General features: G+C 39.8%; 1 protein-coding gene across 6 annotated transcripts in view; it reads left to right on the forward strand.

The window, feature by feature from the left end:
* NLGN4X (neuroligin 4 X-linked) overlaps positions 1–24,296 on the forward strand; it is a 167,875-nt gene that overhangs the window by 70,663 nt on the left and 72,916 nt on the right. For 4 of the 6 annotated variants that reach the window (XM_082220074.1, XM_082220073.1, XM_082220076.1 and 1 more), the window contains 2 exons: positions 10,785–10,844; positions 14,293–14,445. The exons of 1 other annotated variant lie outside the window; for it this stretch is intronic. In XM_082220074.1, the coding sequence (XP_082076200.1) occupies positions 10,785–10,844; positions 14,293–14,445 (213 nt within the window). The remainder of the gene's footprint in view (positions 1–10,784; positions 10,845–14,292; positions 14,446–24,296) is intronic. One more of the 6 variants, XM_082220077.1, reaches the window with a different exon arrangement.

Raw genomic sequence — 24,296 nt, forward strand, 5'->3', positions numbered from 1 at the left:
AATGTATAGTCCGAAGGCACAGGAAGCCACCACCTTGCTGAAGCTAAGCAGATGAGGGTCTGGTCAGTGCCTGGTTGAGAGACCACGTGGGAACTACATCTATATCATCTATATTCTATGGTGGAAGAAACACAGGGTAATAAATGTAACAAAATGTATAAATAGTTCTTCTGGCACAGGGTAAGCCAAAGCTGGAGTATGCTGGGCACCAAATGAGAAATGTGGAGAGTACAGTGGTGCCCCGGAAGACGAATGCCTCACAAGACGAAAAACTCGCTAGACGAAAGGGTTTTTCGGTTTTGCGTTGCTTCGCTAGACGAATTTCCCTATGGGCTTGCTTCACAAGATGAAAACGTCTTGCGTTTTTTAAAAAAAAGCTGCTTGAAGAGGCGCAGTTGCGACGGACCGTGCTTCACAAGACGAAAAACATCGCAAGACGAAAAGACTCGCGGAACGAATTCTTTTCGTCTTGCGAGGTGCCACTGTATTTGGATTAAAATAACATAAAATATTTTATTGGATTTGTTTTGATTGTATACTATTCTTTGCTGATGTTATAAGCTTTCTTGGGGGTCCCCTAATGCAGTGTTTCCCAAACGTTTTTGGGCAACGGCACACCTGTTTACCGGAAAAAAAATTCGCGGCACACCACCATTAAAGCCCCGCCCCGTGACGTCAGCGCGCAGCGTCACGCCGGGAGGGACGCACAAAAGTGAACGTTTTTTCCCTTCCCCTTGCCGGGGTGGGAGGAGGCAGCAGAGCGAGGGACTGAGGGACGGCGGCAGCTGAGGCGGCGGCGGCTGTTGTGGTGGTGGCGGCGATAGCGGGCGGAGGAGGAGCCGTCGCCGGGAGTTGCTGCTGCTGCTGTTGCTGCTGCTGCCCGGACATGCCGGCCTCCTCCTCCTCCGCTGTCTCGCGCTCCTCCCTTTTGCGCGCACTGCCCCGCCGCTCGGCACCACCACCGCGGAGCCGCCCCCGGCTCGACGCGGATCCTCGCCGCCGCCGCCTCTCGCCGCCCGACTCGCCCGCCTCCCTCCCACGGCACACCAGCCGGTGTCTCATGGCACACTAGTGTGCCGCGGAACACCGGTTGGGAAACACTGCCCTAATGGAGCCCAAAGGCACAGCATAAATGCTATAAATAAGTTTTGCTATGCCCAACTTGAGATGTTGATGAGATAACCAGGAGAAGGTATCAGAAAGGCAGCGGATCTCAGATTAGGGTTAGAAAATGTATATTGAGAGAGGCCTTGGCACAAAAATGGCAGTGGAGCTGTGAGAACAAATGTGATCACATAGGAAGGAATGCGTAGAGACCACAGAGTAGAAGACCAAAGACTGAGCCCTGTGAGACTGCTATAGGGAGATGGAGAAATGACAGCTGAGAAAGAAGGAAGAAGAAGAAGAAATATGCACTTTGATGTAAGGCATTTGCACAGAGCAAGGAATTATTGATAGCTTAGGTATATTTCTTTTCTTCTGATCCTAGCTGTGCCTTTCCTTTAAATGCAAGCCCCATTTATACCACATGCAGTGCAAGCAAGCAGGCAAGCACTTCCAGAATTTTAACGAGTGGATATAAATTAATATTGTCACACCAGTGGAAGAAAAAAATTGGAATGGAGAGCACTTGCAACTTAGATTGATCATACAAATATTGATGGAACATAAAACCAAAAGAATGTGTTTAGTTTTAGAGCCATGGTGGTACAAATATTTTTTATTGCAGGCTGACAGTATTAATTTGCATGGTGAAGGAAAGGTGGGATAAATGCAGTAAATCAATGAATTGGCTTTAAAAATATATCCATTTTCCTCCAAACAGTTTGCAGCGCTTCCCATTTTCTTTTGATCACACATTTCTGCTTAACTTCATAACTCCCCTCTCTATTATTCCTTCTTGCAAAACCCCATCTCTACTGTGCCGCTAGCATGAATTCCTGATTTCACCTGTCCTTTAAGTTACCTAGCTCAGTGCATAGAACATTTCATGGTCATCTAGAGTGGCTATGTTCTCTGTTAAAAATATTATTGATAGCATCTTATTATGTCACATACAGTTGAATTACCGTATTTTTTGCTCTATAAGACTCACTTTTTCCCTCCTAAAAAGTAAGGGGAAATGTGTCTGCGTCTTATGGAGTGAATGCAGGCTGCAAAGCTATCCCAGAAGCCATAACAGCATGAGGGATTGCTGCTTTCACTGCGCAGCGATCCCTCTTGCTGTTCTGGCTTCTGAGATTCAGAATATTTTTTTCTTGTTTTCCTCCTCCAAAAACCAAGTGTGTCTTGTGGTCTGGTGCGTCTTATAGAGCGAAAAATACGGTACTCTAAATTGCTTGAGCAATGATGGCCCCCTTTGAGAGTCTGCTTAAGTTGAAGGCGATGTCAAGGAGACAGAAACATTGTTCTTCATTCTGAGGCACTTATGAAGTAGCATTTAGTTATATATCTGTTCAGCTGAAGAGAGGTGTGGCTAGAATAAAATACTATGCCCATCTCAGCAGTGCTTATATCAGGGTTCAGGCAGCATGTCTGATGTATACAGTCTAAGCGTGCTGGAATTCCAAGGTCAACAAGGTTCTAAGCCATCTATGTGGCTAATGGAGATGATTATGAAGTCAGGGTGCGCCATGCATTTTGCATAGCTGCTTTCCTAACATTTGGCACAGGCCAGCCATAGACAATAGGCTCCTGCTTTTCTAGATTCATCAGGGCACATTTTGAGGGGTAAAGTAATTTGCAAGTAATTTGCAAGTAATTTTAATGTCAGGACCCTGCAATTGCTCTAAAGGCTTGCATTCCCTTCCCTCATGCATTTCCTTCTGCAGCAAAATTTTGTGAACCATCTTCTAATGCTTGTCCCATCTTATGATTTAAAGCGAATCATGAATAGAATATTAGTGGGCACGCTGACCATAGTTAAAAATGAGAAGGGAAGAGAATGGATATTCATGTTAGACAGATGAGGGAAAGTAATGGAGTACCTGCTTCTCATATTTTCAATATGATTCACTGCAACTGCATTGGGTTCTTACAGAACTTTTAGACGTTTGATTAAGACACAACATCCTTTTGGTACTTAATGAGTGTGTATTTATTTTGACTGATGACTTATGCATTGATTATTTAATTCATTCTAATGACATTAAAAAACCCCCAAAACTTTAAAATCTGCCATTTTCTGCTTCTTTCCCACTAGTAGTTCTACTGAGATAAATAGAACTGTGAAAAGGGGGGGGGGACTTGATTCAAGAATGAATTCCCTAGGGAACGTTCATTATTCCATCTTTCCAGTGAAATTACTTTATGCCATTCTGTGACGATAACAAATGAATATGCAATATTGGAGTGCTGGTGTATATGAATACACAAGTAGCCATTTGCAATAATGAATCCCTCTGGTGCTCTTGCTATTTTTAAGGTACATTTTAACACTTCTGAATAAATTCCTTCATTTTAATGTTCAAAACATCACGACAGATTGTAGCAGAACTTTTCCAAGGTGCCATGCCCAAGCAATTAGCAATGGTCTCTACAGAGAGTCTCCACAGCATGGCGGCAGTTCACACAAACCTGCAATCCCCCTGGTAGATTATCAGAATTACACTTCTGATAATCTTTAGTAGGAAACTGTCAGCTATTGTGACCTTGCTGAATTTTCTTTTTTTCATTCTTGGATAGTTGTGTCTGTTTTTTAATCCATTGGGGTACTTTGGAAAAATATGTGTCTCAGAGTGCATTCTTGGCATTAGTAATAATCAGCTGATGCATATGCTAAAAGACTACATATGGAAACCTTGCCTAATGTAACACCTTATTTGTAAGGGTTGTGTCGAACTGATTACAGGACACACGGGCCTTGTGGAAGTGAATTTCTATAGGATTTGTGGGATTCCTTCTTTGATATGGACAACACACTCTTACTGCCTGACTGGCCATTATTTGATCCTACCAATGTATTTGATTCTTCTTTCCAATTTAGACCTTTATAATATAGAATCCCCCCTTTTAGTTTATTCCTAATTATTATATTCCTAATTGTTATATTGGCCTAGACTGTGTACATATCCATATTTTTAGAAGGCACATCTACACACCTTTTCATCTTATTAAAAGTATGCCCTACACAGTGGGAAAGGCCTACTGGACATTTTCAAGTGGGTCTGGGAAAGCTATTGTTCATACTTGAACAAGTTACATCATTGGAATCATATATAATGTTCAGCTCAATGATAAAGTCAATTCAAATTGAGAAAAATACCCTTAAAATACCCTTAAAGTGGTGGTTCCAAAACATTTTTATTCCTTGATTTAATTTCATTTCCCTCCATCTTTCTTCCAAGGAAATTGGTGTGCATGATTCCATTTTTTTAAAAGAATTCTCATAGCAATATTGTGATGAAGGTTAGGCTGAGAGTAACCCCAGTGTTGCTGAGAAAGTGGTGAGATCCTTCTGAGCTGACAGTGGGATCGGGATTGGAGGCACTGAATCACAATGGCTCTGATCCTATCTCCAGGGTCATTTTCACATAATAGCACTGGGTGATTGCCTTTTAGTCACATGGCTAAAAGCTGGGCTGTGAACTGCCACAGTGTACTATCTTAACCCCAGTTCAACATCTATAGGAAGTAATGGGAGCATTCATTATCATATCTGTGGCATGGTGTCATCTGTGCAATGATGATATCCAGTTCTATTTCTGTAACCTCTGAATCAGGAGAGGCAATGCAAACCCTTGCCCGGTGGTTGAACTCTGTGGTGGGCTAGATGAGAGCCAATAAACCAACTCTGAATCTTGGCAACATGAAAGCACTGTGGGTGAACATTTCCCAAATCCAGATAATTGGTGAATTGCCTAATTTGGATGGGGCAAAAGAAGATGTTTGTAGTCTGGGGGGCTCCTGGGTCCATTGTTATCATTAGAAGCCCAGGTGACCTCAATGGCTAGGAGTTCCTTCTACCAGCTTGAGCTGCTAAGACAGCTACAGTCATCTCTGGACCAGAATAGCAGGACCACTGTTGCCCATGTGTTTGGTAACCTTCAGGCTCTATGTGCTCTATAGGGCTGCCCTTGAGATTGGTCTAGAAGCTGTAGCTGGTATAAAATGTAACAACTCAACTACCCATTGGAGTGAAATATTGCAAAAATGTTGCACCACTGCTAAGTTTAAGGTGCTGGTTTGGGGACCCAACCGATCACTGTAAACGAGGGCCTTCTGTGGATACCAGCTTATCAGGAGGTCTGTTCCACACAAAGTAGGAATTGGGCATTTAGTGTGGCACCTACATTTGGAGTTTCCCCCTCTTGAACATTAGACAGGAGTTGTCTCTGTGGTCTTTTTTGTGCCTACTGAAGATTTGTTATCCAATAAGCCTTTTAAGTTGAGATCTTTCCCAGTCTGTATCTGTAGTGGAATGATTTTTGATAGGTTTTCAATATGTCATTTTTGTATTATCACCTGTTGCTTGCCACCATGAGCTCCTTTGGGAGGAAGAACATGGTACAAGTTAAACAAACATACAAACAAATATTCAGAACATTGACCCATTCATCTCACTATTGCTTACACTGATTGGCAGTGGCTCTTAAGGGTTTCAGTTGGTAGTCTCTCCAAACCCAACTTGGAGATTTCAAGTCCCTTCTGCATGTAAATCAGATGATCTTCCAGTGAACCACAGCTGTAGTCTTGTTAGAACTCTACAACTAACAACATAAATTTTGGTAAAAGAGTGTTTTTGTACATCTATTCTTCTCAGTAACACAACAATTTGCAATTTGAGATTCACTAAGAATGTAATTAAACTATGTTCTCAGAATGACCAACTGGACATGTTGACAACAACCTAAGTATGCTATTCCTTTAACTCACTGACAAACTGCGATGTGTGCATTGCATTGCGACGGGTTACATCACTGGTCATGACATGATGTAACCCAACGCAGCATGATGTAAGCGTCGTGATACATTGGAGATTTAAAGAAACAGCAATGTTTCATATTTAAAATTTAGCTTGGGGAATTTCCTTCTGTCCTGTCTTTTTGACCTTAATGATGATCTTTTAAAATATATGCATTATTTGATTGTGTTATTAAAGGAATAATAAACAGTGAAGTGTAGGAAAAATATGGTACAAAATGGTGACAAGTTTGAATGTTCCTGACTTCTACGTGTTTCCTAATGGTTAGTTGACTATTGGGGTATCCTGCATTAAACTGATAACTGCTTGTAGCATACTCTGGTCTGGATAGTGGCAATTATTCTTTAGGAACGGCCCAGGCTTGCAGTAGGGTGTTGGGTTGTGGCAGGTTTTTATCTTAATGTGGTTTAAATTATTCACCATGCAGTTAAATATAAGTGATTGCAACTTGGTGGTGAAAAAGTACCCTAAGGATGTTATTCTATGCTCCCTTCATGCATTGAACCTAATAGGACTGCTGTGTATGGGATCAGACTGGAAGTGACACATCTCATCCTTTTGATCCTTGGTATGTCTATTCTGATGTTTTAAAAGTGGCCTGAACTTACTTAAATAAAGTATTTCACTTCTTAATTAACTTTGGAGTAGCCTCTTGAGTCTAGACTTTTAGCTGCACTACTTTTGCCCTTCTTGTTTATTCTGGGTTATACAGTTTTTCTGTCTTCCTGCTATGGCCCATTTAAATATTCTCCATGCTGTGTCTAGAAAGATTTTTCACTGCAGATTGTGTTTATGGAAGAGAGACTCAAAATAAGATAAGTGGAATCCACAGGGAGAAATTGCAGCAGTTAACATAAAAACTAATCAGATCATGACAAGAGGATTATGGACAGAAGAGTGTGTTTTAAATAGTAAAGGAGAAACCTGCAATATTGGCTTGTAGACTGGATGTTGAGCATAATGAACTGAGCACAACAGTGAAATTGTAAACCTAGGAGCCTGAGCAAAGAGGGAATATCTAAGATTTTCAAACTGATGAAAATTAATTACCCTCGGGTATAAGTAAATGGAAGATTTTCTTTCTTTGTGGTCTAAAAAGACACATTACTATGAAATTTTGTGGTACAATTATTTAATACTTCCCATTTCTGGACCTTGCTTTGCAAAGGATTGCACAGATTAATATTACTATGAACTAGTCTTTACAGCAGCCTTTGTTAGTTTGGTGCCCTCCAAATGTTTTGAACTACAACTCCTCACTAGTCCCAGCCAGCACAGCCCCAGTTTTATACAATGTACCCTGCCAAATCCATCCGTCATTTTCATGAGCAAAGCCACTGGGAAAAAGTGCTGAAGTAGTTACTGCTAGACTCATCAATAGCAGATTACTGTGGACCACAGGGGATCCTGACACAAGGTGGAAAACCCTGGGGTGATGTAAGTGAAAATATTAAAGAGGAGGAGGTTGAGGTAATGAAAATAAGACACTCAAAAGAACCTGGAAACAAAGGCAGGAAGAAAGTTAAGCGAACACATAAGAAGAAAGAACCATTCTGAACTTTGCTGAAGTGTAGTGAGAAAAAGGAGATAAAAACCAAAGGAGTGAGATATGTATTAAATTATGGGAGAATAGGGAAATGAATAGTGGCTGACAACTAGCAGTTAGTTAGAGATAGACAAGTCTGCCTATTCCAGGCCAGTGGAACTCTTTTGGATGTGTGCACTCATAAGTCTGTTCTGTCTTCTTTCTCTATTAAACTGTAGTTTTAATATAGCTACATGAAAATTCACATTCAAATCATATTTTCTAACATATATTTTGCTCAAAACGTGCATTTTGAAATGTATTTTGATAGCTTTCTGGAGGAGACTTGCATCAAGGTTCAGGATTCATGGAAGCCAACAGTGCTATCTGAACCATTTCTACTTAGACGTAAGTCCTGCTGAAATCAATGGGAGTAAGGTTAGGATTATAGCTAGAATTTTGCTCGGCATATTTGTCCAGAAGGTATGCATCGGATCAGTTCATATTAGAGGCCACATCAAATTCTGAGGGACTAAAAATGGAATGATGTTTATGAAGAAGAAAGCCAAATTATATTTTGATCATATTACAGATTTTTGCATACAGAAAAGTCAATGTATGTAGCTTGGGGTGAGGTATCAAAGTACTTAAGTAAGTGAGAACACAAAGACAGAACCTTTGTCCACCAATACTGTACGGAATCCAGAAACAAAAATGACAAAAGCTCAGTTGTGATGGGCTTCAAGGGCTGGCCAGTACTTTGCCCACACTTTGCCATTTCAGTAGGTCCCAATCCACACTACTATGTACCAGCCAGGAATGCATTTTTAAACAAACAAAAACAAAACAAAAATATATTCAGTAGGTTCCAAACCATAATGATGTTAGCCACCTGTATAATGTCAGCTGGTAATGGAGCTCAAAGGGCTGGAGCTGCAGCAGTAAAAGTCTGGTTTCTGATACAAACTGAGCATACCTCTAGGGCATGTGGTATTCTCAACAGCCCCATCTGAGCAACACAGTTGCCAGACAGGGATACAGGGGGTGAAATGGTTACTTCAGTAATCTGAGTTAACACCAAAAAACAAATGGGAAGTAGAACTGCACAAAGTAGCTCTTGCCTGTGGTATCTGTGCATAGAATGGAAACATCTGAAAAGCAGGGAGCAGCTTGGGCATGTGCAGCCTTCCATGCAACCTGGAATCCCAATTACTCAGGTGTCCAGATCGACATACAAGGCTGAACATGTGAAGGCTTCACCCCATTTTAGCCATTCACATTCTATGAATGGACACCAGGGGCTGGTTGCGGCCTTGCTGCCTACTTGCAAGTTGGTATTAACCATGAGCAGTATCCCTGGATATGGCTAAAAGTCTTCATATGAATACAGGTCATCATACTGTAAAAGAAATGCAACAGAGAGACTGGAAATGTTTCTTGTGGTGTGTATATAAGCTGCACAGGGAGAACCATGTTGTGTTAAAAGTCAGATGAAGTGGCCTCTACTCTCTTCATCTACATTTACCGTATTTATTGCCTTTGTTGGTGTGATTTACTAGGGAACATCCTTCCACAGTCAGAAAAGCAGACAGGTCCCGGGGTCAAATGCAACCTTCCAGGACTCTCTATGTGGCCCTTGGGACTTTCCCCAGGTGACACGCTTTCTCAGCTCTGCTTTGTGCCTGGCTGAAAAGTTTCCTTGAGCTTGGATAATGTCTCTTTGTTGTTTGGATGTAGAGAGGTAAATGAGAGCATGTATAGAAACTATCCTAGTGTATAAAGGTAAAAATTGCATTTATTGCCCATTTTTTGTCTCTGGCCTCCATATGCCATTGGCTTATGGATCCTGGAAAATTGTCCAGCTGGAATATATTGTCTGCTCCTAATGTACGGTAAACTAAACATCCTTTGGATTTGTGGCCCTGATGTTTTACCTCAGTAGCTTTCACGGTACCATCTGGTTCAACCCATGTCAACACAACTTTTTTGGCTGGTCTCTCTCTCTCTCTCTCTCTCTCTCTCTCTCTCTCTCTCTGCATATCCCACTAAATGAGAAAACTCAACATGGCAAAATTATACGCAACAGAAGGGGGAGCCTTATAAAGAATGAATAATATCACTCATAGTTTAGAGAAATGTCACACCAAGCTTATATGAATCAGTTTTTCCCACATGCACAGAACACCATCTGTGCGAGGGATTGTACATACTGTACTACTCTCTTCCCCTGTGGCTCCCCTCATAGTCACTCAAGACTGGAAATGGATTTTCCCCAAAGATCTTAGCCCTATGAGAGTTCCTGCATGTTATATCTCAATATATACAGATCTATGGGGAATTCTTGATTCTAAATAAGAGCTGTAATACTGTTTCTTACTTCTGTTTTTGCTCTCATGGTAAGTAAAATGTTGTGTATAACTATGGCAGGTATAATGTGCCTGGAACTGAATGTGTAATCCACATATAGGCCTGAATCTTTCACACTCAGATGATTCTCAGTTAAATGTTTTAAGTTCATTGTTGCTGATGGTGGAAATGTGTATTCAGTGAAACAAATATCCTGACTTCTCTGTGTTGCGTAATATTTTCCATGTGTGCTATCTGTGTTAATTATTTTGTTTGTATTAATAATAATTACATTAAATTCATTTCAAATACTACAGTGATTTTTGTCAGAAGACGAGCTACGTTTGGCATGTCCAAGATGTTGGGTGTGCCCTGTAGGATTTTTGACTTTTCCACTCTGAACAGCAACAGACCCAAATTTCTATTTGCCATGTCACAAAAGTGTATACCTCTCCTTGGTGTACAGAATAGTTGTGTAGTTCTTTGGATCCAAACCATAATGACTTGGGAACAGAGACAATGGCACAACTTAGGCAGGCATCTGAAACAGAATTTCATATTCATTTCCCACCACTAATCCCCAATCTTTTAAAATCTTTGCTAATTAAAAAGTCTTATTTGATGAATATTGTACTATGATAGTGCACTGAAAATTGGACTGTCAACTGAATTACAAAGAATTCATGTATACAGAATGTATTTTTTTCTTATCAATTTTGAATGCAAAATAAGCAATCATTTTAAATAAAATTAATTGCATTGTCACAACATTTGATTTTTTCCTACCAGTTTTTTCTGATTTGTTGTCTTTAGCATTTATGTTAGTGTGCAATTTGCATCCTTTTTTTCAGATTCAAATTTTGACTTTTTGTGTTACTTTTTTTTCTTTTTTCCACTTTTTGGATAGTTTTTTTTCCTTTAAATTTTTGGGAACCTGCTGTTTTTGAATTCTCTTTTTTCCCTTTATTCTCCTGCTCACTCTGATCCCAGGAGCCAACACAAAGAAAAGCGCAGATGATATAACCAGTAATGATCGTGGGGAAGACGAAGGTATTTTTTGTTTTTGTTTTCCCAAAAACTGAAACGTGATATGCATGAACATTAACTTTCCCCCTCCTTTATTTAATCACACACATTTCAGTGTGCTGCTTTATTTTCTTCTTATCTGGAATCAACTTTCCTTTCCACCTGTTTTTTTTCTTCTTCCAAAAATAAGACACAAATTAGCATTTAGATGACTGCAATTCCCCTTTGAGATAAGTGTACAGGTTATCTGTAAATATGTGTGAAGTGAGTAACATAAATATTATTTACAACCAAAAATGCTTCCTTATTCCCAGTCCGAATTTTTGCCTAGGAAAAGGGAAAAAAATATGGAATTGAAACCTTGCATGTGTATCTTTTCCTTTATCCCTTTTAGTACATTTTGTAAATTCACCTTCACCTTATCTCCCTCTTTCTCTTCCCCATATAGTGGATGCAATTACTTTGTCTCCAGTTTCAGTCCCCGCTCCCCTGATATTTCAAAGGAAACTGTTTAATTTCTTTTATTCTTTAAAGCTTTCTTCCTTTGCATGTATCCGGGACAACGTTAACACTACCATTTACTCCCATATTGCTTCCAGGAATATGGTTTGTGTGTTTATATATTATATATAGCACACTAGTGATACCCATCCTTTTGGGATGTCCATCACTTCCATGTTATTGTAAACATGCACGGAAGCATAATCATGTGGGTATATGTTTTATATATTTATATATATATAAAGTCTGTGAAGTGTCATGGATACAACTACTTAGGTTGTAGCAACTGCATTATTCTGTATGTGTAAAGGAAGCCTAACTGTGGTGGGGACTTTTTTTTGGGGGGGGGGGGTTTGCAGGATTCAAGATTTTTAAAATTTTCCCCATAAGGATGGAGGCAAGTACCTTAATAATATGACATGACGATGTTTCTCTTTCTCTGTTTAATAATAAGCACATATACTATAAGAATACACTATCAGCGTTTGGTTAGATTCAGATTAATCACAAACTCTTACGAATTTCAGAGAAAATCTTAATTTACTTCTAAACCTCTTTATTGTTCCACATTTAATAACAGCTGTAATAACAGACCACTATGCTTTGAACCCTTTTCAGACAAAAATTACACCTAGCTTGTTTCTTAATGTTACACATCCTGACAAAGGTTTGCATAAACAGATGAATTATCTGAGTCTGGCACTTTCATGCATTCTGGATTTGAACCTCACATCCTTGGTGTCTGGTCTTTTCTTAGCCTTATTTCACTTCTTTTCTGTGTTTTGAAATTTGACACTATTTCAACTAGCATGGTAACATTTGCCCTTTCTGTTCCCCTCAGAAATCTTTATAGTTATGGTGCGGTCACCTCTTAATCTCCTTCTTTCTCGAGAGTTTAGAATTATGGTGGCTTTTCTGACCTTTTCAAGTACAGCTGCTGAGATCTCTGCTTCCTTGTTATTGCGACTGTTCACCTTTTCCCCATTGCTCTGCTGCTGTAATAATGCCTTTCCAAATAAAGTAATTAGACATTTAGTTCATACACAGCAAATAGATTCTGTCATGCAAGGGCTGAGCTCAGAAATTAGTTTTTCTGTAAAGTACGTCTACCCTTCCTCCCTCCCTAAGTTTGATTATTTGATTTCTATACCACTTAATATATTAAATAACATTTTCTGTTCCTCTTATGGGGACAGATCTGAAGGAGGGCTGCCCGTTGCTGCCCCCCATGCTAGAGTCTATATCTTCCATTTATGCTAGGTAAAGGAAGGTATTATATTCCATATTGGTATCTTGAACAGCACTACAAATGTGATTCTTAGCAGAAAATATATTTTATTTATCTTGCCAAGGATACGTGAAAATATACTTCTTTCTTAGTTGCAAGTCTGTTGGTTGTTAGCTAGCGCATACCTACCATAGGGGCAGACCTTCGTAATATGCTGCCCTGTGCAAGGCCATTTGATGCCATCCCCACAGCTGTCACAGTGCTTGCTTAAGCTGGGCATTGAGAAGGAGATGTGAGGCTCTGACAGGTTCCTAGTGCTCTCCTCGGCTGCATGCTTGGTGCAACCACACCGCAAACACTGCCCTAAATTCTCCTCTGCCTACCATGTGTTCTAGAACCAATACAGATACATTGGTGAGTCAATATTTTTCTCCATCAACCTCTGGATTCAAATCAAGAAAATGTGGGAGTATAAAACACCACATATTGGTTTCATAAGGAGAGGTAGATTATGGACTAAAGGGAAATACTATTTCCCATTAACATAGAACTATTAATTGCCTGGCAATTTATTAAATAGAATATGCAACTATCAGCACCAACTAGTTTAGGAGAGCTTTTCTGAAGGGTGGTTGAAAGGTACTGTGGCCCTACGCCCTACCTCCAAATAAAGTCACTTATAGCTATATCCACCACTTTTATACATATGGTACCTTTAGTTGGCTAAATGGGAGACTCTTCTAATGGGTGAGCAAAATTGGCTGCTCCCAAGATACTACCCTTTTTTCAGCTGACAAATTGGGGGAAAGCCATTTTGCTTCTGTTTTGGAAATCACAGTTCAGCCCCACAGATGCCTCTAAAAGTGGTTTCAATGGCAGGGAGGCTTCTTACAATAATGGGAGGGAAAGGTTACTTATTTTTGCATCTTTCTCCTCCTTTTTCTGTGAAACATTTTGGTCTTTTTAAGTATTTTTGAAGCAAGCAATGGGATGGCAAATTGCGAATGTCATTCCTAGCGGTCCTCCGTTGATTCAATTTAATTAGTTTAGACAAAGCAGAATGCAGATATGAAACTCTTTTTGTCTCCCTAATATCTGTCAAGATATTTTGCCCGAAGATTTTCCCCACCCACTTCACATCTTAATGTGAATGATAATTTTTGGTGGTGATAGTTTGTTGAATATGCTTCAAGAACTGCAACATTATCAGTTTCAGAAATTGAGGAAGTCAGAAAGACATGGGACGGTGATGCTATTTATGTTAATAAACCTATTAAAAGTTTGCTATTTAAAAATAATGTTTATGTTATAAACCACCTCATAATGACACTTTCTGTACATTACTTACTTCAACTTATGTATTTTACATGTGAGATTCCTACATTAACTTGAGGCCTAGTATTGTGTGATACATATTCCAAAAGCAACACAGCTCTGTTTCAAGTTGTGATCCTGGTGAGAATCAGCAGATATACTTCCCTGCCTCCACCACCATTCCAGTTGTGCAATGAGAGATGCTGTCACCTGTGGTACTTTTGGCCCTTTCCGAGCTTATCTACAAGCCCTATCTCCTTTTTTATTCTGGTCCTAACTGAAGATAAGCAGACTAGTAGATAAGAAAAATAGATGAAGTGAGAAAATATGCAAAAATTATTAACACTTTGTGGGGGCGGGGATAGGCAACAGTTTTCCTTTAATACTTGTATTACTTTCTTGTGTTTTCCTTACTTGTGTTCTTTTCAGACATACATGATCAGAACAGCAAGAAGCCAGTGATGGTCTACATCCATGGTGGATCATATATGGAAGGTACAGGGAATATTGTTGACGGCAGCATACTGGCCAGCTATGGAAATGTCATTGTTGTAACCATCAACTACAGGCTAGGGGTTCTAGGTAAGTTCCCCCCTTTTTTCTTTCTTAAATCAATGAGCTAATAACAGTAATTCAGAGCCACTTCTGATTTATTTCTTTTAATCCATTTAATGGTTGGTACATTCTGTATGTTGGTTCATGCTGGAAAATCCCAGTGGGTGTAATGGAAAGATACCCTCCTCCATGCAGTGCTTTCAGAATCTCTGGTTCTAATTTGATGGATGCATTTTATAATGAACTATGCCTATTAGTCTCTTCCATCTTCTGGGAAAGAGCACTGAGGCAAGGCTTTGTATAATCAATTCGATTTCCTTTTAGTCAACTCTTGCCACATTGGTTATTGCTTGTGTTGCTGCGTGAGGTTTTTCAGATAACATATATTAGATTGGAGAAACTGAATTATATTAGTAGGCAATGTTTTTTTCTTGAATGTAACCACGTCTGCTGTTGCCTAAATCACTGCCTGGGTCATGATAGTATGAATTCAAGGCAGCCAAGATAAGTTTTCTTTGTGACTCAGTGACTTCCTTGCCTTGGGCTGAAATGTCTTACAAACACACTCTTATAACAACCTTCCTTGCCAATAATGAGCTGGTAACAACAAACAATGAAACTACATTTGAATATAAATATTAAATTTGCCAACATATTAGCAGATGCATGTGGATTTTGTTTTGTAATGATTTGCTGGGTGGTGAGGAATGCAAACTGTGGCTACTATTCGTTTCAAAATCTCGTGCTATATAAAGAATGAGTCACCTGAAGGTCACCATTATTTTCTCCTGGCACTTGACTGAATTATGCCTGCTTTTAAGCTTCCTCATGAAAGTTAGAGGCTTCTGGTTGTTAAAATGTGGTGAAACATAGACCAGAAAATTAGTTTGCCTTATATTACTTAGCTAATAAAATAGCTATGTTTTTTATTTAAAAAAACTAATTCTTGTCTCAATAATATATTTTTATTCCCTTGCTTTTGCAAAAACAACAACAACAAAACCATCAAGCAGGAGTGCTTTTTTTAGCTTTCTGTAGTGCATCTTCATTTCCTTAAATGAACCATTACTAAAGCACTGTGATTTTGTCTATCAATAAATAAGGCACTCAACATGGAGCTGGTCATGAAAGCAGTCAGGAATGCAACTGGCGGAAGGGGCTGTGGCCAAATTGCTGACAAGAGCTAAGAATTCAAAAGCATTAGGCCTCTTTTGTCTGGCATGCACTAGTTGAGAGTTTGTTTTCAGGCTCAGTTCAAGGTGCTGGTTTTAACCTTTAAGCCCTACATGGCTTGGGAGCTGGTTATTTTAAGGACCACTGTATTTTCCTCACATCTGAGCCATTGTTCCAGAACCCTTGATCCTATGAAGGATGGTGGGTAGATACTAGGATTAGAGCCTTTTCTGTTGTGGCACCCACCTTGCAGAATATCCACCTGAGATTCATCATACTCCAACACTTTAATGTTTTACATAGTTAGTTGAAACATGGCTATTTATTAAAGTGTTTGGCTAAGTGCCCTTTTTGTTTACTTCATTGCCTTCTGTTCCCACTTTGATCCTTACTTTTTACAAATGATTTTATCGTTTCTCTAGTCTGTTACATTAATGTTGGTTCACTGTGATTGAAGTTGTGGTTTTAGGACTGTTGCATATGTTATAAAATATTGTGTATTTTTTTTAAGCAGCTTTGAGTGGGATACAAGTTTTTTCAAAAATAAAATTAAATACATTAAATATATTTCATCCCCTATCCAATACTGACCTCTCAGAATTATAACAGTGAAATTTTAACTACTGAGATGTAAGTATTGAATCCAATGGATTTATTCCCAGGTAAGGGGGTTAGGATCATGGTCTTGATGTGCTGGTTCTCTCATATGATATTGCGATTAACATAAAAAAGAATAAGAAAAAATGGTTCAGCTGATGCATTGATGTTGAAGGCTGTAAGGAGCAAAAACAAACTGGCACTTGTGAGCCATGTTCATAGTTCCCACTTCTGTACTTTGTTTGGTAGCATGGGGTTAGTTCTTAAGCAGTGTCTGCTGGGCTAAGCTGGCAGTGGTGATGATCTCTCTTCACACTTGCAGCTTAGCCTGACCAGATGAGAACACCTGGGCAGTTCAGGGTTATTAGTACTTGTCTGCAATCTGGCTGTACCACAATTATGCATCTTGGTCAATCTCCACCTTTTGGCTCTCTGGCTGCCTGACACCTGGATGTGCCTCCTCCATTCCCCTCCTCTGCACTGCAGACATATCCAAGCATATGAGACAGTTAAGCGCATCATTGAGGGAGGGAGGCAGCTCACCCTTGCTTTAACCTGCCTCCACTTCTTGGAAGTGATGGGTGACACATAACAGCAATTTTAAATGCCACGACCCACCTCCATGCAAAATATCCTTCTGCTACCAAGTCTGTCCTCTGTCCCTGTCCCTTCTCCCACTCAGAGGCATGAGAAAACATTGGCTCCTTGCCCGTTTCCTGTTCATGTTCCTGATTAATAAACTGGCATCTCCTGTGCATGTTGGACATTAAAAATACCTTATGGTTGGATTATTCTTGTTTGACAATGTCGCTGTTAATGCTAGCTGCCTTGAGCACTTTTTTGGATGTCGGAAGCAATATGCTAATTTCTTAACAAATAATAAAAAATGTGTTTCCTTTAATACTATCAATCACGGATGTCAGAGTAACTTGTAGGTTCAGTTTCTAGCGTGGGTAGTCATTCCACAATTGTAGTGCAAACAATTATCCTAGACTCTGCCTTCAGTCCAATTTTATAATTTTCTTTGCAGGATGAATTGTTGGGGAGATAGATGTGCAGACATCTGTGCAAGCTAGCCAGGGGTTGAATAGTGGAGAATGCATATATAAATTTTTATTGAACTCATAGGAGACCACCTGTTTCCAAATGTGCATTCTGTTAAAAGCAGTGCCTAGCATCCATATTTGGATATTCCTTCAGATGGTCTTCCAGTTTATACCTGCTGTTCCTAGATTTCTGTAGTTCTTCTAAAGCATGGGGCAGAAACTCAAAGTTGTTGAGCTTTTTGCCGATTTCCCAAAATTTCCCGGGACATATGGCAACCCTACTCTATGACTGCAGTCCTAAATGCACATATTCAATAGGGTTTACAGACAAAATGTAATTATGCAATCTAATAGTATATTACTAGTCCCAATAATACATTTCAGTATCTAATTGTACAATACACAAATATTTACAAATTTAACAATGGTCACTTAGACCATTTAATATCAATGATGAAGCATGTGAACTATAACAATTTAAGTTTTGCTCTAAAGCCATCAGGCAAAGACGGGGGATGGGTCACATGCAAACACGTCACTAAAATGCAGCAGTTATGATTCATTTAAGTTAAAAGTCTGAAAACATGTTGAATTTCTGTTATAAGCAACCTGCTAACTGAAAACAAAATTGTTGTTAAAAGCAACACATTAGGCTGTTTGCGGTTTTTTGTCTTCAGGAATGATTTTTCCTATCCCCACCCATTTGTGACGTTTAAAATGTCATACCCATCTCTGCTCAGCAAGACTCCACCCTCCTCTTAGTCTAGAGATTATTTAATTATATCTATTCACCTGATCCATGTTCAAGCAGTTAATAAAACTCAGCAAGAAAAGACGCCTCATATATGCCTTTCTTCTCAGAGAAAGCTAACTAAGCCAGTCTCAAGATTTTGTAACATTTCACTTGCACATTGAGCCTTTGTGTAGATCTGAAATTCTGATATAACTTTGTATAAGGATCTATTGAGTATATTGGTTGAGTCATGCACTGAACTACACTAGAGTGACATGCATATATATCCGTACCCAGGCTAGGGTATCAGTTATAGGGGAAGTACTGAAGAAGGCAAAGACTGAATTGAGGGCCTTTCTTTCCTTCTATACTACGAATAAAACCATCACCACTAGCCAGGTCCCGTACTTTCACAAATAGCAAAGCATGCACCAGAATAAGACTGTGGGTAGTTATAGAGGTGGACTTGAAATGAGGGATGGAAGAGAAATGAGGTTTGGTTCATATTTTAATGCAAACCTGCCTTATTTGCACTTCCTGAAACAACACCTAAACTGAAACACAGCTATCTTGACAAATGCACACTTTTGTGGTGTATCTCCAACTAAATATGCATGTATTGGGGATAAAAAGTGCATATGCATGCGACATACAAAGAATCATTATATTAGAGGGAACTGCTTGCAAAAAACATGTATATTAGCCAGAATTGCATACGAAACTTAAGAGAAATATAAGCATATTTTCAGGATGTACCTTAGGCACAAGCTGCTAATACCCAATTCAAGTTATACTACCTGTTGTGGCATGTACTACACAGTCCCATTTAATTTATTACTCTCTTGGATTTTGATAATAAAATTTGCTAGTTAAATTTGCTCCTTAGGAAAAAATGCAGCGCTTTCATGGGCAGAGGAATGGATTAACTAGAGACTAGCAGAGAAAGCTCAGATAAAAAGGCATTTTGATACAAATGGTTTCTTTGAAAGGTTGGGAGAGATTGCTTCTTCCTCCTCCTCCCCCGCCCCCAAATTGCAGCTGCAAGTGAAAGGATTATATATACAACTGATTATTAAAGTCTTCTCAGATAAACCTTCTTTAAAGTGCCAATAAGCCTGATAAAGAATATCAGCAATTTAGTATGAAATGCTGCTCAAAGCAGCTGTACTTATCACCTCCCAAAAGGCAATGGATTAAATGTTGAAAAACTTATATATATTTAGACCTGAAAACCAACCAGAAGTACACCCAAACAGCTTGGATTATATTCCAGCAGCTAATTATGGACAGCTCAAGTGGGGACTGGAGTGGGAACCATAGCCATGCGTAGATATGTTCAGATAATCAAAGTCTCCAAAGGTGGGCACTTGGAGAAGAAATTTGTCTCACACCTTCTGAGCTTCATGCATCCATGTTTTCTGAGTGCTATGTGCATAGACCAGGCTTCCTCAACCTCGGACCTCCAGATGTTTTTGGCCTACAACTCCCATGATCCCTAGCTAGCAGGACCAGTGGTTAGGGATGCTGGGAATTGTAGTCTCAAAACATCTGGAGGGCTGAGGTTGAGGAAGCCTGGCATAGACTTTCTAGGCACAAATTGTATCTCTTTCTTGGGAGGGTACAGATCAGTCTGTTGGATATGGGCTCAATGCAGACGAGGCTGAAATGCACATAAGTCAGGCTGGTCCAACTGGTTGCAATCTGGCTACCTCAAGCCGAGTGCTCATTTGTACCACATCAATCTGTGGAATAGGCACTTGCTCATTCAAATGTTCATTCTGCACCTCTAAGGCATTGCTCTTTTAGTTTGGCAGTGCCTGAAATGTCCCACCCATTGACATTAGGCAGGGGTCTTCAATGTACTGTATTCTTTTCAGCGTCTGATGAAAATGTCTCTACTTTGGTAAACTTAACCAGACATATACAGCTGACATATATTTTAATCTGATTATAAGTGTTAATAGTGCCACCTCAACATTCTATGCATCTGGATAGGCTTGTCTAAACAGAAATGTTTTTAGCAGGTGCTGAAAAGAGTACAGGGAATGCACCTGCTTGATGTCAATGGACAGGTTGTTCCAAAGTGAAGGCGCTGCAACATTAAACAACTGTGTTATTACAAATGCAGAACATGTATTATGTAGCACCTGTAGTAGTGCCAAATCCTCTGATCATCTTGGCTGGTTGGGCACATGTGGAGTAAGATGCTCTTGTAAGTACAGTGGTACCTCGGGTTACATACGCTTCAGGTTACATACGCTTCAGGTTACAGACTCTGCTAACCCAGAAATAGTACCTCAGGTTAAGAACTTTGCTTCAGGATGAGAACAGAAATCGTGCTCCGGTGGCACAGCAGCAGCAGGAGGCCCCATTAGCTAAAGTGGTGCTTCAGGTTAAGAACAATTTCAGGTTAAGAACAGACGTCAGGAACAAATTAAGTACTTAACCCGAGGTACCACTGTAAACTGGAGTCAAGTTGTTAGGGTTTTATATACTAATAGTGTTGTAAGCAATTACTTGCTCTGTCTCACGCACAGCCAAAAACCACAAGACAGCAAGTGAAAAAGCAGGCCAGAGTATTTATTTCTTTTTTGTGCAGAAAGGACCAGCAGGGCTTTCTTTGTCCCAAATCAACTGGCCACTGGACAAAGCATTCCAAACAGTTTTATACATTTGGCACAAATTCCACACATTCCATGAAGTTACAATTTCCTATCCAATTCCTATCCAATCCAAATACCAAGTTTCCCTTACCCCATTTCCATGATTGGTCCAAATTACAAACAGTGTGAGCATGCATACTATCCTCTTTAACAGAGAGCACCGTGTGATTGGCCAATACCACACAAAGGGAGCATCGTGAGATTGGTCACCTTTACCAAATTCTTTGGGCAAGCTCAGTACGCCAGGATCTTATTTCGTAATTCCACTACAAGAGTAACACCTTGAACTTGGTGCGGAAACAGATTGATGACGTGCAGAGGCGTTATGTGCTGACAAGGCCTCACCGCTGTCAGCAGTTATGCTGCAACGTCAAGAACTCTTTGTTGGAGTCTCTTCGCTAGCTGCTACACACTCTCCTCCAAGTTGATGATAATAAAACAGTAACAACAAAGCAAACAAGAGTATACAATATTCAACTGTAGGGTATCTAACCTTAAAAAACAGGGGAAATGTGCATTTCATGTGAAGAGAAGAGAAGAGTTTGGATTTGATATCCTGCTTTATCACCACCCTAAGGAGTCTCAAAGCGGCTAACATTCTCCTTTCCCTTCTTCCCTCACAACAAACACTCTGAGGTGAGTGGGGCTGAGAGACTTCAGAGAAGTGTGACTAGCCCAAGGTCACCCAGCAGCTGCATGTGGAGGAGCGGGGAATCAAACCTGGTTCACCAGATTACAAGTCCACTGCTCTGAACTACTACACCACACTGGCTCTCACATTTCCTATCTCCTTCTGGGAGATGGATTTAAAATTGGAGCAATGCATGCAGTTTTTAAAAGCACAGGAGGACATTTCTGGGTTGGAAGTGAAAGTGGACGTGCTCCTGCTTCCGAGAATATTCTGGTCTGCTTTTCAGTATCTTTCAAAAATGTAATCTTGCAAAAAAGAACAACTTTATAAATTATCCAGTTGTCAATTTTCCTTTCACAGTTATCTAAGCTTGAGATGACCAGAAGGCAGCTGTGTGGCAGGCACTTAGAACGTATTGACCATATCGCTCTCTGTGCATGTCTTTCCTTCTTGCTTTATGTTACTGTCCTTTTCTTTTCGGTAGAAGATGTAATACCTGATAAAAATATACATTTATAATTCGAGGGGGAGGGGGAGGAATTGTTCCAGCAGGATTTTGAAAGGCAAGGCAGAGAACAAAAATACTGTGCATGCCATGAGGCATATAAAGTAGATTGCTTGTTGGAAGTGACAAGTAGCTCATAGCAAATTTCATGTAAGCATATTTCCAGCTACAGTTTTTAAAGCCTATGTGGCAGCTGTCAGTTTCTTATTAAAGTTTTTATTTTAATCAGATGTTGCTGGGGGGGGCGGTGCTGGGAATTTTCACTTAGTTGCATTGTGGCATAAAAGCCCAATTCACCACAATGTATTACGCATATTCTGCTCATAAACTGGGGCTTATAGCTGTCAATGGGCAAAGCCTCCCCAATTCTCAGTTTGGAATAGGATCAACTAAAATGATTTATTCATCACTCCTGGAAACTACCCCCTCCTCCCCAAAAAGGTAATACTCAGAAAATAAATGGTATTATTTCTGTGCCGATTATGAAGGTTGAGCCCTATCATGCTCCCAGTGACACCATCAAAAGCATAATAGAGCCTGAATGCTTGCATAATAAGATTTGATTGAAACTGTTGGATTCACACTTGATTTCATTCAACTGTCAAAGGAAGTGGAAAGGTTTAAAGAAAAAAATCATTTCCATGACAAAAGCCTGGCAGAGAAATATGCAAACCAGCAAGATTTTCTGTGCACTTTTTATTGACATCACTGTAACCAGGGAAGATCCATCTTCGTAGTGGTGTCCGGCTTTCTCCAGGGAGACTCCCCTGTTACCTAATCTGATGTTACATCGGTACTGAGCAAAAGATCTTCCTCCATACCATTTCTCCCAATACTTATGAGTTTCCATGTGCTGCTTTTAGACATTGTCACTGTTTCGTTGGATGATTCTAAAATCATTTTTGTGTATGAGTGTTTCCGTGTGCTGCTCTGGTTCTCCAGAAGTGGCTTAGTCATGCTGGCCACATGACCCAGAAGCTGTACGCTGGCTCCCTTGGCCAATAAAGCGAGATGAGCACTGCAACCCCAGAGTCGGTCATGACTGGACCTTAATGGTCAGGGGTCCCTTTACCTTTACCTATTTGAAGAAAAGCCTAAATGGTCAAAAGTCTGGAGCAAAGCTTCCTCAGTGATTTCCCTGGCTTCATATTATGACTGCCTCCATAAGATTTTCATATGGTTTCAGGATGCTGCCATTTTAGTATATAGCAGTTATAGTTAAATCTTTGTTGTTGTTGTTATCAAGGCAGTGTTGTAAAAACTCATGTAAAACACTTTTGTACACTACAAAATATTTTAAATCAATGAAGCACCCAGGCTTTAGTTGATGTCGTCAGCCACACTGAATATTTGTAGAAAGCTGATTTTTCAGCAAGTGAACACACATAAAAATGAAGTTATACTAAAAAATACGTAAAATTGGTAGTAAATGCAGGTTGCACCATGCGAAAATGTATATGTTTCTGGTCATAAACTCTGCCTCAATTCTTAAAGCATTTGAAAGTGAAACCCTTTCATTTTCCCAGTATCACTTGTGTGCCTGCTCCATTTTCACACATAAACTTTTGCCTGCATCTTTCTAGTATGAGACTAGTTCAGGGGTGATTCCTGCATCCCACTGTGTGCAGGGCATGGCACACTCTCTACTGATCTGTTGGCCAGTTATATATAGTGAATTTGCCGGACATGTTCTGACAGTCAGAGCCAGTGTAATGGTTAGAGTGCTGGGCTAATACTGAAGAAACCAGGCTTTACATCTGCCATCAGCCATGAAGCTCGCTGAGTGACTCTGGACCAATTATCTGTCAGTCTAGGGGTGTGATAGGGTTAAAAACAGAAGGGGGATTAATTATAAGGAAAACAGGGTATAAATGTCATAATCAATCAATCAATCAATGAATCAATCAATCAATCCTCCTTGAAAGCTACTAGTTTGTATAACAGTATGTTTGTGCCAGAATTCAGCTTTTGAATATCTTTTCTGCAAATGCTCTTATCAGAGACAAGGTCAAAGAATGGAACCCAAAACATGGATCAGATTGTTCTGTTCTGGAGCTAAGCTTGTATTTTGTGTTTTTTAATCTGGTATTTTTATGCTGTGAACTGCCCAGAGATCTATGGATGGAGGGCAGAATACAAGTTTTAATTATGACAACAACAACAACAACAACAACAACAACAACAACAACAACAACAACAACACAAACTCCATATTTCATGCTTCCAAAAGCTGTGCTTAATGCTACCATTTTCCTTTTGAGGGAAAAGCAGCGGAATGGATCCCGTTCCAGTGCCATGACCCAATCCTGACTTGCTCCAGTTTCTTACTGAAGATCATCTGTCCCTCCCTCCAGTTGTTTACAGTCCCCTGAACCTGATACTTGCAATAATACAAGGCTGGATTGGAGCCCTTCTGGCTGCTTTCCTTTCAAAATAAACGTGGCAGCATTAAGCACACTTTTAGAAAATGTGATTAATGAAGTGTGTAGTTTGGCCATTAAGGTCCGGTGGGTTGATCATATAATCGGGA

Source organism: Podarcis vaucheri, assembly GCF_965113315.1.
Source record: "Podarcis vaucheri genome assembly, chromosome: 4".
In the NCBI taxonomy this organism is placed as follows: domain Eukaryota; kingdom Metazoa; phylum Chordata; class Lepidosauria; order Squamata; family Lacertidae; genus Podarcis; species Podarcis vaucheri.